Source organism: Pipistrellus kuhlii, unplaced genomic scaffold, assembly GCF_014108245.1.
Source record: "Pipistrellus kuhlii isolate mPipKuh1 unplaced genomic scaffold, mPipKuh1.p scaffold_m20_p_5, whole genome shotgun sequence".
NCBI classification, from domain to species: domain Eukaryota; kingdom Metazoa; phylum Chordata; class Mammalia; order Chiroptera; family Vespertilionidae; genus Pipistrellus; species Pipistrellus kuhlii.
Genome location: NW_023425551.1, coordinates 11758547 through 11776575, shown reverse-complemented (window position 1 = coordinate 11776575; position 18029 = coordinate 11758547). Strand labels below are relative to the sequence as shown.

Below are 18029 nucleotides of genomic sequence, written 5' to 3'. Positions count from 1 at the left end.
AACTCTATTTCCTGGCTGGAGTTGCTCAGTGGTTGAGCGTTGACCTATGAACCAGGAGGTCACAGTTCGATTCCCGGGTCAGCGCACATGGCTGGGTTTCAGGCTCCATCTCAGTAGGGGGCATGCAGGAGGCAGCAGATCAATGATTCTCTGTCATCATTTGATGTTTCTATCTCTTTCCCTCTTCCTTCCTGGAACTTGCCTGCACCAATCCCATGTCCCAGCGGGACTATGAGTCTCCCCTCACTGCCCCACCTCCCACTCTGCCCCCATCACACCTAGAGCAAACTTGGGGCACCCTCCTATCCCTGCTCCCTCCCCACCCTGGCCTTCCTTCAGCAACAGAAGGGCCTGGCTCTCTCTCCCTTGGGCTAGCTTATCCCTGCAGTGTGGTCAGAAGGGCCAAGCACAACATCTGGCCTGGTTCTCACACCCAGAAGAGAGTTCAGGTCAGTGTGACGTGAAGCCTCCAGACCCAGATTAATACACAGGTTACCAGATCCTAGGACTGGAGATTGTTCCATCTCACGGGGTCAGGGCCATTAATGGGTCTAGGCCACCAAGGTGCAAAGACATAGGCCAAACTGCTGACACACGGGCTCATTAATGTAATGCCTAAAATCCAGCTATGCTTTTCGGCAGATTGTTCACATGGTGTTGCATTATGTATTTGAAATGTATAAACATCCATGTGAGGTGTCTTATCTACACTAATAAAAGAAAAAGTTGCAAATTGACCATACCTCCATGATGCCTACCAGCCAATCAGAAGGGAAGATACAAATTAGAAGGACAAAGATGGCGGCAGCCCCACCACCCAACCGCTCCAGGCGTGGAGTGGCCGGACAGGGAAGGACGCCTGCTATGAGAGGGAGGGTGGGGGGTAAAGGGATCTACAGGAGCAGCACTCCAGCTGCAGTAAAGACGAAAATGGCAGACTCTGGCCAGAGTCAGCAGCAAAGGTAGCAGATTCCGGCCGGAGTGAAGGCAGAAGGCGGCAGCCAGAGCGAAGGCCTGGGTCCCGGGTGCGGGAGGAAAACCAGTGCCGGAAGCCAGGGGAAGGAAGACCTATTGCACGAATCTTCCTGCAACCGGCCTCTCGTCTTCTCTAATTAGCGTCAGGTTGGGGAAGGCTGGTTAGCCTCTGCAGATCAACTGCTGGGCTCCCTGGCTCCATCCTGCCCTACTCTGTGCCCTGTCCCTGCCTGGAGAGCCCGTGGGGTGCACAAGCATAGAAGTCTATGGGATAGGCTGTTATAGGGTCTTCTTTCACTGGAAACTAAAGGAAACACAGCAGGGAAACAGCAGACTCCTTTAATCCAACTCCTCCAACAAAGGGCACCTTCATACAGCAACAAAGGGTCTTAGACCGTAGCTTTCAGGCATCAGCAGGCAAAGATGGCCCCAACGAGACTGAAATAATGGCCATCCATCCCGGTATTTCTTCCTACTACCAAACTCTGCATATCCATTTACAATTTTATGAGAACATATAAAAACTACATATTCAAAAATGCTTAAAATATATAATAAAAAGAAAGATTTTTTTAAAAAAAATATGCAATACTGTAAAGTGGTCTGAGTAAAAATAGAATTTTAGTGAACAAAGTTTAATACTTTATGGAGCATGTTCCACATGCAACATTTTAAAAATGATTATTGAGGTTTTCCCCCTATTTTTAGAGAAAGTGTCCTTTTTTAGCTACAATACCAAGTCAGTGTCCTTTTTTAGCTACAATACCGTTTAGGGAAAAAAACAAAAAAATTGAAAAGTGGCAAGATGGCAGACGAAGTGATTGGTTAGTATTCCAGGAATGTACTTACGCAGTGGTGGTCTGCATGTCATGCCAGCTTTTGCTGAAGTTCTGTTTTATTTCATTCATCAGGTTCATGCCGAGTTTTTGCTTTATCTCAATCAGGTGCCTTTCTTTTGCTGATAATACTTGTCGTAATGTTGTAATTTCGTCTTCCAGCTACAAGTAGGAGGGAAGCAGTGAGGAAAGATGTCAGACTAAGCTGAAACATGCACCTACCCCAGGTGTGTGTGTGTGTGTGTGTGTGTGTGTGTGTGTGTGTGTGTGTTTTCTGCCTTTGGATTCAAAGGGTGATGTTAGCTCTTCCTGGGCCTTGAGCCTGCTAGCCTTCAGACTGGAAGCACACCCTTTTTCCATAGGTCTCCAGCTTGCTGACTATAGATCTTGGGACCTGTATACATACATACATATATATACATACACACACACACACACACACACATATATACACATATCATTCATATATATATATATATATATATATATATATATATATATATATATAAATAAAACCAGAGGCCCAGTGCTTGAAATTCATGCATGGTGGGGAGGCCCCTCAGCCTGGTCTGCAACGCCAGTGTTCTGTGCCCTGGCCTCTAGCCAGAGACCCCTCCCTCCATTTGGCTGGGGTGCAGGATGCTGGGCTGGCGTTGCCCCCAGAGGCCCCTCCTGCCCTGGCCACGATGGGTGCTACCATCTTTGTGATAGAGTGATGGTTAATTTGCATATTACCCTTTTATTAGACAGGATTGGTTCTGTTTCTCTGGAAAACCCTCACTAATACAGAAGAATGCTACAGTAAGACATTATTGGTTATGAACACTTTAGCTGGTCACTAGCTTAGTCCAGAAAGAATAAAGGATTGGGAGGAAGGAGCTGAGTCTGTAAGTCTAAGAGATGGGAGCTTGAGGGCACTGTGAGTTCTTCCTGAGGAACCACACACCCAAGGAGAGGGGAACCAAGAGTGGATGGAGGGAGCCTGAACATAGGTTCTGCCTGCTGGATAATGAGTTCTGGTATTTTTCCTAATCCTATTAATACCCATTTTTCCTGAGTCACTTTATCGAGGGGACATTGGCAGTTTCTAATTGTTATAAAACACAGATTTCTAGCACTAATGCCAACACTTCATCCTTTTCAAAAGCCATGTTACATTATGGAATACTGATCATAAAATTCATCTTACTGAAATGGAAGTGGGAGTGGATGTTTGTAGCACAGAAATATTGAGCAAGTTTAGTTAAAAATGGAGACAGAGGGAAAGAAACGCTGAATAGATGTACAGAGACCTTGGAGATGTCAGGAGCAACTGGTAATAAGATGAATGAGATCAAATCTTCGACACAAAATATCTTAATATATTGATAACCTTATAAAAAAGCATAATCCACTTCTGGTGTTTACAAATACAAATATTCACTGGAGCTATAAAATAAAGTTAAAAGTCTTATCGCGCACCTACTACACACAAAGCATGCACCAGATCAGAGGTGATATTGGCCTCACACTGAACAAGCTTTTCTTTATTTATTTTTAGTTTCTTTTCTTCCTTTTTATTGAATTTACTGGAGTGACATTGGTTAACAGAACTATACAGAATTCAGGTGCACAATTCCACCACACATCTGTACACTGTATTGTGTGTACACCATCCCAAGTCAAGTCTCCGTCCATCACCATCTGTTCCCCTATACCCTCCTCCACCTCCTCCCACTGAAGAACTTAGAAAAACACACATATCACATGCTACCGTCATAAACTACAATAAAAGCTAAACTGTGTTAACAACAGATTCCTCTTTTAAAATGCAGACTTTATCTAAGATGTAGCCTTTTGGACAATACTGGCTTCTTTCACGTCTCCCAGCATAAGGACAGGTCTTCCTGGTGCCAGCCCTTGGTGAGCACACAATAGGGCAGGATGCAATACTCCCTTGTCTCTGAGAAATCCAGAAATAAGAGCGAGCAAGCACTGAGGCTAATGCATTCTGAGGAATGAAAACATGCATTCTGGCAACTTGAACACAGTGACGGGAGTCTGGTGTTATTTTCAGAATTCGGGCTCAGAAAGTGTTAGGAGTTAGGTGCACTGGAAGCTTATTAATGTGGCCAGAAAAAAACAGAAATTTTTGAAAACACTGAGGGTTATTTATACTCAGTGGGGTCTCCATATAGAGCCCAGGCTTACCTTACCTTTTTTTTTTTTTTTAATATACATATATATTTTATTGATTTTTTTTTACCCGAGGGGAAGAAAGGGATAGAGAGTTAGAAACATCGATGAGAGAGAAACATCAATCAGCTGCCTTCTGTACACCTCTTACTAGGGATGTGCCCACAGCCAAGGTACATGCCCTTGACCGGAATCCAACTTGGGGCCCTTCAGTCCACAGGCTTATGCTCTATCCACTGAGCCAAACCGGTCAGGGCAACCATTTCTTGATTATAAAAGTAGTCCATACTCACTGTTGAACATTAAGAAAACACAGAATGTGCAAAAAATGCATTGACAGAATCCCAGAACCTAGAAAAATCAAGTCATTTTCTAAAAACTGGTCTGTCACAGAGGTTGCATGTGAACTTAAACCTGGACTGTTCTATGAAGGAATTAAAATTTAGCATGGAATCAGTTAACTTACACTGGCCTACGGACCATACCCTTTGGACACCACCACGGACATGAGCAGGTCGTGAACAGAATTCAGGCCTAAAGGAAACGTGGAGCTGCATGCTCGCTCAGTGAAGGCTGACTTTGGCCCGTGCACTCCGGAATGCATGGCCGGGTTGAAGTCACCTGACTGGTTCCGGATCAGTGGCCACAGACAAACCCAGCCAAAGAAGCAGGCTCTTTGATTGGAGGTACTGTGCTTACAAAAATAACTTCAGCTGTGCCAGAGGAATAAGCTGATTTTTATGAAGTTATTTTAGGGTGTGTCTTGGGAAAGCACCTGAAAAATCTTCAGTGTGATTATGAACTGTCACGAACACACACTCTCAGGGCCTGAGAGCTTGAGGAGTCTGCCGTGGACAAGGGGCTGAGGGAACGGTGGAGCTAGGGGCTCTGTCCCCAGGTTGGAGCCAGGGGTGAAAGCCTTGCTTCCCGATGGACCAGGAGCTTCCTGCCCTCAGAGCCAGGGATTCAGAATGGGGAGGGGATGCTGGCTTCACCCCTCTCCCCTGCTGCCCATTGTACGTGGGAAGCTCCCTGTGTCCTTAGCTTCTGTAATGCAACCAACCGCTCCTTAGCCAAGTGTTCAAGGGTTAGTAGGTGCTGCAAACAAAATTCTTGAACAGGGAGTTGCATTCACAGTGAGCCAGGCATCCTCCTCGCCTCTAAGTTCCAATGTCCCAACAACTACCTGCGATCTAAGGAAGCCTACAGCCAGCACAGCTTTCCTCTCTATTTGTACAGCTTTATTCTTCTGCAAAAGAGCACAACTCAATAAATCCAGTTTGTGATTGACTTTTTTTATGACAACTAAATCATTTCAAAGTGTTTGTTGAGCTACGTTGCTGACCTAAAACAAAAACTCCTCTTAAAAAGCAGCTTGTACTTGCAGGGTCTTGAAGGAATTCCACCAGGTTTGTAAGTGGTTTATTATCCCCATGGTACTGTGATACTAAAAGAGTAGGAAATGCTAATTATCGTTGTTGCTTAAGCAGTATAACCATCCATTTTTGTACTGTAACCAACAAATAATGGACCAGTAGCATCACAAAATACCCCCCCAAAAAAATACCCCCCAAATAAATCATCTTGCAGTACATCATTTATCAAGTTTTACTGAGTGTAATAAAACAATTGTAATATGGGACTTACATAAAAGTAATAGTAACTCTCAAGATCCAGAGATAGACACAGGAACAATAAGATTCCTAAACATACCTGAACTAGTTCTGCCTTTAGCTCTTCTCTCTCCTCGTCAGAGAGCATGCTAGAGAAGTCAGCGCTGGCTACTGCGTCTTCATCTCTTCCTCGCAGTGGTTCGGCCTCCAACAGACCTTCAGGCAAGATGGATAAAACATAACACTTTTTTTTTTTAAGTGAACGAACAAATAAGACAAACCAAAAACAGATTCATAGAAACAGACCAAGAAGATGGTTGTCAGAGGGGAGGGGAGAGGAGTTGGTGAGAAAGGTGAAGGAAAATATAGCAAATAATACTGTGATAAGTTTGCTGATGTGATCACATGAATGAAACTTGGGAACCAGATTCTGAGTGGAAAAAACACGTTACAGAAGCTCACAGAGTACGGCTCCACTTACACAAAGTTGCAAAACTAAATAAAGTATTGTGTAAGAATAGATTTATGAAGGAAAGCAAGGCGATGATAAAGCATTCAGGACCACGGTTGGCTCTGAGGCAGCAGGGGCGGAGAGGGGGAAGAAGAGGGAAAGAATGTGGGAACCCAGAGGACATATTTGTGGAGTTAATGAGAGCAGGCCCATTTCTGGGACACTGTGCATGAGTATTTTCTGAATTTTCCAATGTATTTTGTAAATAGTTTTGTATATTTAGTATTATTATTCAATAAAACAATTAAAAGATAGTTTGTTAAAAGTCAAAAGAAGAAGGTAAATAATTATCCTACAAAATCATTCTACTTAAAGAGTATAAATATGGCCCAATCTGCAAAGTTCTTCTGAAGCTGGCCTCACTCTCTCTCTCTCTCTCTTTTTTTAATGGCTACACTTATTTTTATTTATTTATTTATTTATCCTCACCGAGGATATTGTTCTATTGATTAGTTCTGAGAAGCTTCAACATCCCCTCTTGGTTTCCTTTAACTCTTCCCATCTTCGAATAGTCCCTTCATTAAACTCTCCTGAATCGGGCACCCCCTTGGAGAACGCCATCCATCTGTTTCTCTCTTGGTCCCTGACTAGTACAGAAAGGCTGCCCCAATTTCCTTTCTGAGCTCTAGAAAAAAATATCACTCAGGACATCCCACACCAATCTGGAGCACAGCCAATGCCTGTAAACCAGCCAGGTGCTGGGTGGTTGCCAAAATCGGTCCTTGGTGTTTACTTCCCCCACTGCAGTGAGTTAACCACACATGGGCTCCAGAACTCCCCACAGTACTCAGGGAGAATCCTGCCACCTTGGCAACAGGTTGATGCCCCTGCAGCAGACGCTGGCGTTATGGGCCCTGGCCAGGTAGAGAAAATCTCTCACCAAAGAGAGCCACATGAGGCTGAATCAGCTTGGAAAGGCTACTAGGCCCAAACTCAGCAGAGGAAGACAACAACATCAAGAGGCATATCTGCAGAAATGCCAGCATCAGAAGATATGGCTCCAGCTGCTGGAAGAGCAGCAGAGAACAGGAGGCACTACCTGGGCCCTTCCTGCTTCCATATACTGATACCACCTTAGCCAGGGCAAGGGAAAGGGGGCACTGACAAAGAAGACATCTGAGCGAGGAGGTACTCTCACTGAGAAAATGGGTATTATTTAAAGGGTTGTGTGTTGTTGTTGTTTTGGCTCAGTGGATAGAGCGTCGGCCTGTGGACTGAAGGGTCCCGGGTTCGATTCCGGTCAAGGGCATGTACCTTGGTTGCGGGCACATCCCCAGTAGGAGGTGTGCAGGAGGCAGCTGATCGATGTTTCTGGCTCTCTATCCCTCTCTCTCTTCCTCTCTGTGAAAACTCAATCAAATATATTTTAAATAAATAAATAAAGGTTTTTTTTGTTTGTTTTGTTTCTTTTATTAAATTATTGCACTAGAATGAACTAGGCCTATTTTCCTTCCCCACTTCCCAAAGCCTAAGGGCCCATACCCAGATCAGGTATAAGTTTTTTAAAAATGATAGACCATGTATGTACACCAAGACGTAGTGTCAAGAAACCCACCATAGGAGTAGTTTGCACTTCAAGACAGCCATTTTACTTCCATTTTCATGCAATAAAACATGAGGGTTAACGAAGGTAACAGAGAGCCACAGGTCTGACTCCAGGGCAGGAACTGTGCCTCTCCATCGGCGAGGTGACATTTTTGGAAGCAGGTCTGTCTTAGAGCACTTGTCAAAGGCTATCATGTTCATGCTTTCACTCTACCTGCAATCGGCCAGTGGTGACTCATTTAAGCCTCCCATGTGGTGCTACATGACGCCCCACACTGAACCAGATCCAACTGGGAAGTCACTGCAGCTGGTCCCAGCCTTGGCGATGAGGACCCTCACTCCTGGGACCTGGGGTCAAGGTCTGGCTCAGTTACATGTTGTTGGGCTCTCACTTAGGCCAGCCTGACTGCAAAGCGTATATCCTTCCCTGTCTTCCAACCACTGAAGAATAGTAAACAAAAAGTGTAGGAAAGTATAAATCAAAAGGTGGGTTTTGGATCAGAGAGCCTCCTTCAGCTTTGAAACAAAATCTCCCATTGGTGCCAGCACACTGCTGATGCACCCCGCCAGCACTCCAATGGATTAGGTCATGGCTTCATGCATACGACTGAAACCGTACAGACAGCTGTGAGTTAAAATGATTACAAACTATAATGTCAGATGAGTGGCCATATTTTGCACTGTTGAGACATATATAGAAGTTACAGAAATAAAGTATTTTTATTGATTTCATAGAGGAAGGGAGAGGGAGAGATAGAAACATCAATGATGAAAAAGAATCATTGACCGGCTGCCTCCTGCACAGCCCACATTGGGGATGAAGCCTGAAAGATGGGCATGTAGCCTAACCAGAATTGAACTGTGACCTACTGATTCATAGGTCGATGCTCAACCACTGAGCCACACTGGCTAGGCCAGAATTTCCTTTAAAGAGAAAAATAAGCTTGCAGGTAGGTATATGAGAACCATATTAAGAAATTAACAAAATAAATCCATCTGTATAACCAAGCAAAGGAAGAAAAGCATATAATTGCAAAAAGTATACAAAATTATCCCAGGACTTCATAAAAGAAAGGATGCAATAAACTAGCTTAAATGTAAATTCACTATGTTTTAAATAATAAATTTAAGACTGTGATATTTACTACTTAACTATAGTTTCCTCATGACATTTGGTAAAAATAACTTCAGGCAAATATAAAATTTCAAAATATCTTCCTTTATTCTTCAAGGGTAAAACTATTGGGCTAATCTCATTAATGTTGGATTTACGATTATCTGTAAGTGCACTCGATTTTATACATGCTAATTCTAGGAGGGTGGAAATTAAAGTTATAAAACAAATTTCCTTATTAGAATTCATTCTACACATTTCCTAAACCTACCACACAAAAATTAAATATTATTTCTTATGGACTTTCATTAATGAACAGCTTTTCATTCATTTGACGATAACTTGTATTGAATATGTACATAGGAAATGTACATAGGCAGACTAATTGTAAGTCTACATCTCCTAAACTCTCTTAAATAGGAGTTGCTCAACTAATGTTTACTGGATTAGTCCCCAACCACAGAAAATTAAACTGTGAAGTCTTCTTGATGTCCTTTCTTTATCCTTTTGTTATCTGTCATAATTGTCTACCCTTTTTAATTTTCATTGCTATGACAGTGATTTGGGTTTTATCACTACACACTCACACTACTGAAATCTTAGTTAAATCTTGTTTCCTTGCTTGCAATCTCCCCACTACCCAGCCTACACAACACTCAAATCAATATTTTGAACATATTACTTTCATCATGTCAAAACTCAGTTCAAAACAGATTCGGTGGATGGAGTCACTTCCAGCCTAAATTTGAAAGTCTGTATGCTAGCATTCAAGTGATGATTCCAATTAGCCTGCCTATGATTTTCCCACCACGCTTTGAAACCAGCCCGTCTAACATATGCAGTGTCTCTCAGTCATGTTTCTAGACAACCCTATGCTTTTATGCCTCTTCATCACTCTCAATAGCCTCCTCCACTTCCTCCTGAGTCTCCCTTCTAAGAATCCTACCAAGTTGCCAACTACTAGAATAACAAGTAGTATGCTGTGTGTCTTAAATTGATCTAAAGTGTTGACTTTTTTGCTCTCTATCCATATTACTATATATCACTACTAAATATTATATATGTATAAGTTATCAATACATTATGACTTGCATTATAAATTGCATTAGCACACATAATACTATTACTATAATTATAGCTAAACAACTTTATAAAAAAATATTTCTAACACTGTCCTGCAGAAGTTTATTGTCCTTCTAAAAACATGAATACATGAGTCACCACTATTAATAGCCCTGATTTCTAAAGCTTTGGTTTCATTTAATAATGTAGCTTAAAAAAATAAATAAATAAGTCACATCTGTAATACTCAGCTTGAGCGTGCACTAAACAGGTGAATAAAGAAAGATTTTATGCTTTTTACTAAATATTTTATCAGAAGATCCTTCTGAGATTGTAGGGGGTTAGATTAAATTCGTATAATCCATCTTTCAATTTAAAAAAACAAAAACAAAAACTCTGCCTAGGTGACAATTCAAGTAGATGCCAATTAAAATTGACTCTAGTGTCTAAAAGAAAAAACTCATGGCGTTAGGGTGCTCCTGAAGGCGCTGAGAGCTGTAGGGATTAGGGCGATGGATGGGTAGGACCTGCTTGCCTGAAGATAATGGTGGCACTGCCCAGGGCCATGGGAGTGGCTTGCTTCAGGACATAATTTTACTGGGCTAGCTACAGAAACTAACATTGCATTAATACACAACTTTAATCACTGTGTAAGACCAGCTGGCCATCCAGGCTGGCATCCTCTGGTAGGCTGCATACTGAAAAGATATTGGATTCCAAGATACCACATATGAAGCTTAAATTCATATCATTTCCTGCGGGTTGTTTCACGGTTCACACTGCAATAATGAGCCTCTTAGATGACAGTCTCTACTAACCAATCTTCTGGGAGACTGACTTGCCAAGTATCTAGATCAAATAACGTATGGCCATTTCTGTGCTTTTTACAACCTCAGAATAAAATCTACTTGAGGAGCTAAATGAACAGCAAAAGATTACTGGTAAGCATTGGGAAAACTGATTTTAGTTAACTGTCAATACTGTAGAAACATTTTTAAAAAAATGTTTAATAAGTAAGTCAAGAGAACAAGTATAGGAAACACAGGTTTGTTTTGGTGTGGTTTTTTTAAAATGAAAGCCAGAAATAGAGAAGCTTACGTTTCTTACAGATGATGTGGTAAATGTGCTCCTCCAGGAGTTGCTTCTGAACTTCACTCCAGTGGGACCAACTCCAGTCACAATCAAAGAGTGAGCTGCTCAGACCTGAGCTTTTATACCTCTCATGAGGTCATGTGACCTCACCCACACCAATGGCTTCTGCTGGTCATGAGAGTGTCAGTGACTACCCTCAAAACCACAGAGATTAATTTTCAATTAAAAGATGCAAAATATTTATCACAAATCTCCTCAGCTTCAAATATAAGATTTAGGCATTTGGGATATTCTTCCCATTTTAAATCACTATTTATTAACCTTGAAAGGCACAGTTTGACACACTTACAAAACAGGTGCAACTGCATAAAACAGCAACTCAGGCCACAATGACCCCAAAACAAAGATATAACAACACAGCAGCCACACATTTAAATAAAGAATACCAAACAAATAGTTAGGGAAAACCAAAAATAGCTCATGTTCCTAACGCATAGACTCTGGGAACTTCCTTTTCTGAGTAAACACCTGCATCACATGAGAAAAATAAAACTATTCCAGGAATGTGTATAGACAAACCATAGGTAGGCTCACCACTTTAACCTTTAGGTCATCCTTTTTCCTGCATCTCCACCCTCATCTCCCCTCCCCTCCCCAATACAAGCACACATATATTCAACTTATCTCTTTAGGTACTTAGGAAAGGAAGCCAAATATGACACACACAAAAAAATCTCAGAATTTAACACCCAGACTTAGATTTCTGCCTTCAGCAAGACTGAAGACAGTCTCACATGTATCACTAAGAAAATTCCAGAGTAATAAATTATTCTAAATTCAAATTCATTATGAAAAAGTAACACTCATTAAGAAAGAAAGAAAGAAAGAAAGAAAGAAAGAAAGAAAGAAAGAAAGAAAGGAAGAAAGAAAAGAAAAGAAAGAAAGATATCCCTTTTGTTTCTCCTCCTCCCATTCTCCTTCTCCTTATACCATTACACTTGAGAACTGGATTTTCATTCATTCATTTGGTGAGTTGTCCTGAGATATCCAGCAGTCAGAGACACACAGATCTGTGTCTGCGATCAGCTATATAGGAGGAGCTATATTCTCATTCTCAGTCATGCTCACAGGGCTTTATAAAGTACTGGGCTATCCTTTAGGGCGAGTTCAGGAGAAATAGGTCCTCTAACATACCACTGGCTTCTGGGCTATGATAGCTGGTTAAAAGGCTTTTGAGAATCAATCTTACAGAAGAAAAAAGATTATCTAAGAAGATAGGTTTTAGGTATTTACTACAGTATTGTTGACAATAGTAGCCAACTATAAAAACCTGGTTGCGCTTGGCCAGCATGGCTCAGTGGTTGAGCATCAACTTATGGACCAGAAAGTTCAATTCCCCAGTCAGGGTTGTGGGCTTGATCCCCAGTGGGGAGCATGCAGGAGGTGACCAATGATTCTCTCTCATCATTGATGTTTCTATCTCTTCATCTCCCTTCCTTTCTGAAATCAATAAAAATATATATATAAAAAAAACAAAACAAAAAACAACCTGGATGCCCATTAGTAAGGGAACAAATGAAACAAGTACAGCGTACCCACTGTGCTATTTTTGAGTTATTAGAAATAATGACCAGAAGGAATGTTCATTGTATATTGGCAAATGTGAAAATCAGGTTGCTGAGTAGTGTTTGCACATGATCCATTTAGAGAGAGGAGCAAACACTGTAGGAAAAGGCAGTCTCGTGCATGCAGCCTTGGCCTGTAACACGTCCTACCGAAGATAGAGAGTCCATTGAGCCTGTGCCCTTGGGAGGGAGTATCTTTTCAGATACCAGGCTCATATGGGCTCTTGTTCACTGCTTAAGCATGGGTGTCAATGGCCCTTAGGCTCACCCCCACCTTTCAGTATCTCAGATTCCACTGAGGAGGAGTAGGGGATGGAGTCCTTTCCCCTCCATTATTGATGGTCGTAGAAAGGAGAAGGGTATCCATAAGCCAACTGCCCAGTCTGCAGCTAAGGAAGCAGAGGTGTGTGTGTGGGGGTGGGGGGGTGCCCTGATAGCCATGAGGGACTGATGTCCAGTATTGAAGCTGATCTTGCTCTGTTCTTGTTCCATCCTCTGCTTGACTGTCTTTCCTTGACAACCCCAATACCAATACACAGCAGTGTGTGGCTTCCTCCCTTGGGCCTGATACACAGTGTTCGGCTCTCTTGGGATTAAAATCAGCACACAGCACTCTGCTTCACAAAAATACCTTCTATGTGAACAGGAATGTCCGGGTGTTTGTATGAGCACTGAGAAAGGTGAGAAAAGATACATACCAAACGGTGAACGCAGGTCACTACCAGGGGGTGAGATTGGATAAAGAAAAGATGAACTCTCTTTTACATACCTCTGTAATACTTGGCTGGTTACAACAAGCATGTGCAATGGACTGAATTTTGTGTCTCCCCAGATACATATGTTGAAATCACAATCCTCAATGTGATGCTATGAGGAGGTGGGGTCTTCAGGAGGTGGTTAGGTCAGGAGGGTGTAGTCCCCATGAGTGGGATTAGTGCCCTTATAAGAGGCTCCAAAGAGCTCTCTCACCCCTTCTACCAGGTGAGAACCCAGCAAAAAGATGCCATCCATGAACCTGTAACCAGAAGTCACCAGCAGTTGCTGGAGTGTCCCACACATGCAGACCCAGGGCCTTCGCTCATTCTGGAGGTGAATGACTACTGAAGCACATTTAAAATTTAGGTCATGTTGGATTATTGCACATCTTTTGGCTCTATTTTCTGAAAACATTTCTGGTATTTTGGATGGAAAGTTTTTCAAAAAATATATATATTTAAATCTGTGGCTAGTCAACTTTCAACACATTTTAAACAAATGACTGAAATTTAGAACTGTTTTTTAAAAACAGAAGGTCAAGCTACCATAAGAATTTATTAATGGAATTTATGGCAGGCTACACTTCCTGCACCAACACAGGAAGGCGCCCAAGTTCTCCTTTAAAATCCTTCCTAGTTGGCAAACAAAGCTAAAACATGAAAAACTGCAAATGAGGTGATGGAAAGAAGGGCTTTCATAATAATCGTTAGCTTTCAAAATGCATGTTCCTTTTATTTTTTTCTATTAATTATTATTTTTAATTTTTTAAATTTTATTTTATTGTTTAAAGTATGTTCCTTTTAAAGAGGTGTCACAAGTGTAACGTGGACGAGCAACATGAGAACGTGGCAATGACTGCTGGCTCTGTCATGTGTGCCAGGGCACCCAGCCCAGGCAGCTGGGTGAGGACCCGCCCACTGAGGTGACTTCACCTAACAATGGAACAGGGTGGAAATGCTATGAAAGCTGAGCTTTAAAAACTGCCCTGTGACTCCCAAGTGTTTTTATGCATAAAGACATTGTAAAAAATTTATCAACATCTGATTTCCAATATTTTGTGATGTAAGCACTCACTTCTATTTAAGGCAAGATAAACCTAAATATCTTCTTTTTTTCTTTACAGTCTCATTTGACTTGAAATAACACTTTATGGGCAGAACTTAACAAGTGACCTTTTTCTTGGTGTCATGCAAATATCAGCAATAATTTAGTAAATCATACGAACCTATCAAAAATTTTAGGCTGTATTATTGGTAAAAATTAAAATCCACAAAACCTAGCCTTAGATCCTATAATTCATAGTGCAATAAACTAGTTGAGTAGTTAGACTTGCTTATTTAAATGAAAAAAACACACACACAGACACACACAAAAACAAAAACAAACAAACAAACAAAAAAAAACACCACCATTAACTTCCCTTTTAGAATCAAGGAAAAGTTCTGTTTCACTAGAATTGGATTGAGTTCCACAGCAGTGTCTAGCATCTCTGGGCTCTTTATCTCCTTCGGTGCCAGATGAGCCAGTGATGTTAGCATGTTGATAGTATTTAACACGTTCTTTTTCCTAAGGATGAAGGGAAAACAGCCTTATCCCTCTTTGCTATGATGACTTAGCCAGATGGGTCTCTCAGCCTGGGAGCTACTGGCATTTGGGCACGGGATCCTTTGTTGTGTCCTGAGCATTGTGGGATGTCTAGTAGGACATAGGGCCTCTAACAGCCAGATACCAGTAGTTCCCTTCCTTCCAGGTGTGACCATTAAAAATGTCTCCAAACATTGTCCAGGGTCCCCTGTAGGACAAACAACACCCAGCTGAGACACAGTGGGGAAGCTCTGCTCCCAGAGCCAGCTCCACACCCACAATTACGGCTCTGTGCACGCACTGACTCTGTGTCCACTAGGCCAGGAGTTACATGCATGTGAATTCACATGGGTAGGTATACTAACTCTCCCTAATTTATAGATGAGAAAGTTGAAGTTCAGAGAGAGAGAGAGAGAGGTCAAGCTGGGTCCCTTGCTTTTTCTATATTCAGGTGGCATGCTTCATTACCTCCCAGTTTGGAGGTAATGAGTTTGTAAACACATACTCCTGCCCCGTGCCTCCATGAATGTGTGTGGAAGGATAGGACTGGAGCAGCCATGCAAGTGAACAGAGGTGGAAGCAGTGGAAAAATCTCCAGTGAAGCAGTGGAAAAATCACTTAACCCTGCCACGGTTGGTTTTAAATGCCTCGCAAGACACTGGGAGTACAGTAGGCACAGGAGACTCAAACCGCCTGACAGGGTCTAAAGCACTGCAGAGCCTCCAGTGGCTGAGCTGCTCCTGCTCTCATCGGGACCCACGGGAAACGAACCACAGGCAGACAGGCCTTGGGCCCCTTCTCCTCTCAGAGAGCCAAACAGCGTTCAAGATCACACGTTAGTCAAGAGAGCCAGGGTCCTGGCTTGAGGCCCGGATATAATCCTAGTTCCTGGTAGGGCTTTGACAGTGGTGACCTTCTCGGACCCCAGCCTCTGCTCCTTTCATGGGAGCTCCAGGCTCACTCAGAGGTCCCCAGGCTGACTGATCGCCCTGCCCAGAGGCGTCCGCCCAGCCTATACCTGTGAACTCCAGGAGTGAGCTGCTGTTGACCACACTCTGTTGGGACATTCCCTACCTCCTCCTTTCATTTTCCTTCTTATGGAGTCACCAGGGACTCTGCTGTTTTGGGCAGTGGAGGCCCACGTGCCTCTTTGAGACTCTTAGAAAACAGCTGATGCAACCCCTCCCCCTGAGGCTCAGTGAGCTTCAATTCCCTGTGGAGTCTTCCACCTCCAATATGTGTACACTTCGCTGGCTTATAGTTCCTGCCGCTGATCTGAATCCTCAGCCCTACACTGAAAGGACAAGCAAGCAACTTGGCAAGCAGCGCTCATCTTCTGGGGTCCACCTTACCTGAGAGGCACCCTTGTTTCTGAAGTGTGGCCTACCTTCAAGGAAATATCAAATGATATGTTATTTTAGAAATAGCAAGTTTTCCTACTTAATTAGTACCTTAATCATATTCTAAATTATAATGGAAAATAGATTTTGCTTTAAAAAAAAAAATCACGGCAACTATTCTGCCGCTTAAGAATTCTTTTTTTCTTTTTCTTTTTTTTTAAAATATATTTTTATTGATTTTTCACAGAGAGGAAGAGAGAGGGATAGAGAGTTAGAAACATCGATGAAAGAGAATCATCGATCAGCTGCCTCTTGCACACCCCCTACTGGGGATATGCCTGCAACCACAGTATATGCCCTTGACCGGAATCAAACCCGGGACCTTTCAATCCACAGGCCGACGCTCTATCCATTGAGCCAAACCGTCCCAGCATATTCTGCTGCTTAAGAATTCTGAACCTCACACACTTCTGGGCCAGGCAGGGAGTGAGAGGGGAGTGTCTCCTGCTTTGGGGAGCAACATTTCTCTAAGATCCTCCTTGGTAGAAAAAGAACTCAAAATGGACAAGGAAATGAGCTGTGGGAGAACAAGGAAAGTTACACTTCATGCATTTCTGAGCTAGTGAACTTGAGTCAGCCCCACTCTGGACTGAATGGGGTTGACTGGGGACATGTGTGGTTGAGAACTATTTGCTTAGAGATTATGAAGGGAAGAGATTAAAAAAAAAAAAAAAAAAAAAAAAAAAAAAAAAAAAAAAAAAAAAGATTTATCCTGGAAAAGGACATCTCGAGAGATTTCACACCAGGAGGGAGGGTGTGTTAAAAGGAAAAGGGCACAGCCCTTCTCCCAGCGAGCAGTAAGCGGGGGGAAACATTTCAGCAAGCATGATTTGGAGTCTGTTTTAGGAAATATTTTCAGATAATAAACTTAATGCAGCTCCTGGTGGTCTGGAAAAAGCTGGGGACATCTTTTCTGGAGAGCCCCCATGGGAGAGTCACCACATGATTATTCTGACTGGAAGCACAGACTTGGCCAGAGAGCTCAGGAACAGTTTTAAGGTTGCTGGTTTTTGTTTTCCTGGTCATTTAGAAATGTGACTACGCCCTTGAGATGAATTGCAATGCCGGGTCTGCCGCTAACTGGGTAGGTGGCTCTGAGCAGGATTCTCATTCATTCTCACCTCTGTGCCTCCTACTTAACATGAGGGGGACAGCCAGTCATACCTAGAAATCTGTTTGGATTCCATGTGAGAGGGAGGTGGTGGTAAAGAATGAAATCTGAGCCGAAACCGGTTTGGCTCAGTGGATAGAGCATCAGCCAGCAGACTGAAGGGTCCCAGGTTCAGTTCTGGTCAAGGGCATGTACCTGGGTTGCAAGCACATTCCCAGTAGGGAGTGTGCAAGAGGCAGCTGATCGATGATTCTCTCTCATAGATGTTTCTAACTCTATCTCTCTCTCTCTCCCTCTCTATAAAAAATCAATAAAATATATATATATTTTTTAAAAGAATGAAATATGATATCAAATATGTACACGAATATGAAGGGGAAAGGAAAGTTCTATTTTCATGGAAATCTATTGTACAATTTAAGTGGAATCAGATGAACACCAAAGACATATTATAGATAAATAATCTTTTATTTCAAGTTATTTACTATCATGTACTTTAGATAAACTAACAGAAAAATAACTATGTATGTGGTATATTTCTTAAAAATAACTTAGTGGTGGTTAACCATGCATTGAGACAGAGCCTCGTTGATAATTATTTACATTTCCCCTATTTGTAGGACAGCATAC

At 42.3% G+C, this 18029-nt stretch overlaps 1 protein-coding gene across 21 annotated transcripts in view; it reads right to left on the bottom strand.

Moving 5' to 3' along the window:
* TPD52L1 (TPD52 like 1) overlaps positions 1 to 18029 on the bottom strand; it is a 56493-nt gene that overhangs the window by 16111 nt on the left and 22353 nt on the right. For 19 of the 21 annotated variants that reach the window (XM_045572699.1, XM_045572710.1, XM_045572701.1 and 16 more), the window contains exons 2-3: positions 5700 to 5815; positions 1825 to 1973 (exon numbers count right to left, since the gene is read on the bottom strand). In XM_045572699.1, the coding sequence (XP_045428655.1) occupies positions 1825 to 1973; positions 5700 to 5815 (265 nt within the window). Of the gene's footprint in view, positions 1 to 1824; positions 1974 to 5699; positions 5816 to 10929; positions 10962 to 18029 lie in introns of those variants that run through there. The other 2 variants (XM_045572705.1, XM_045572704.1) reach the window with 2 other exon arrangements.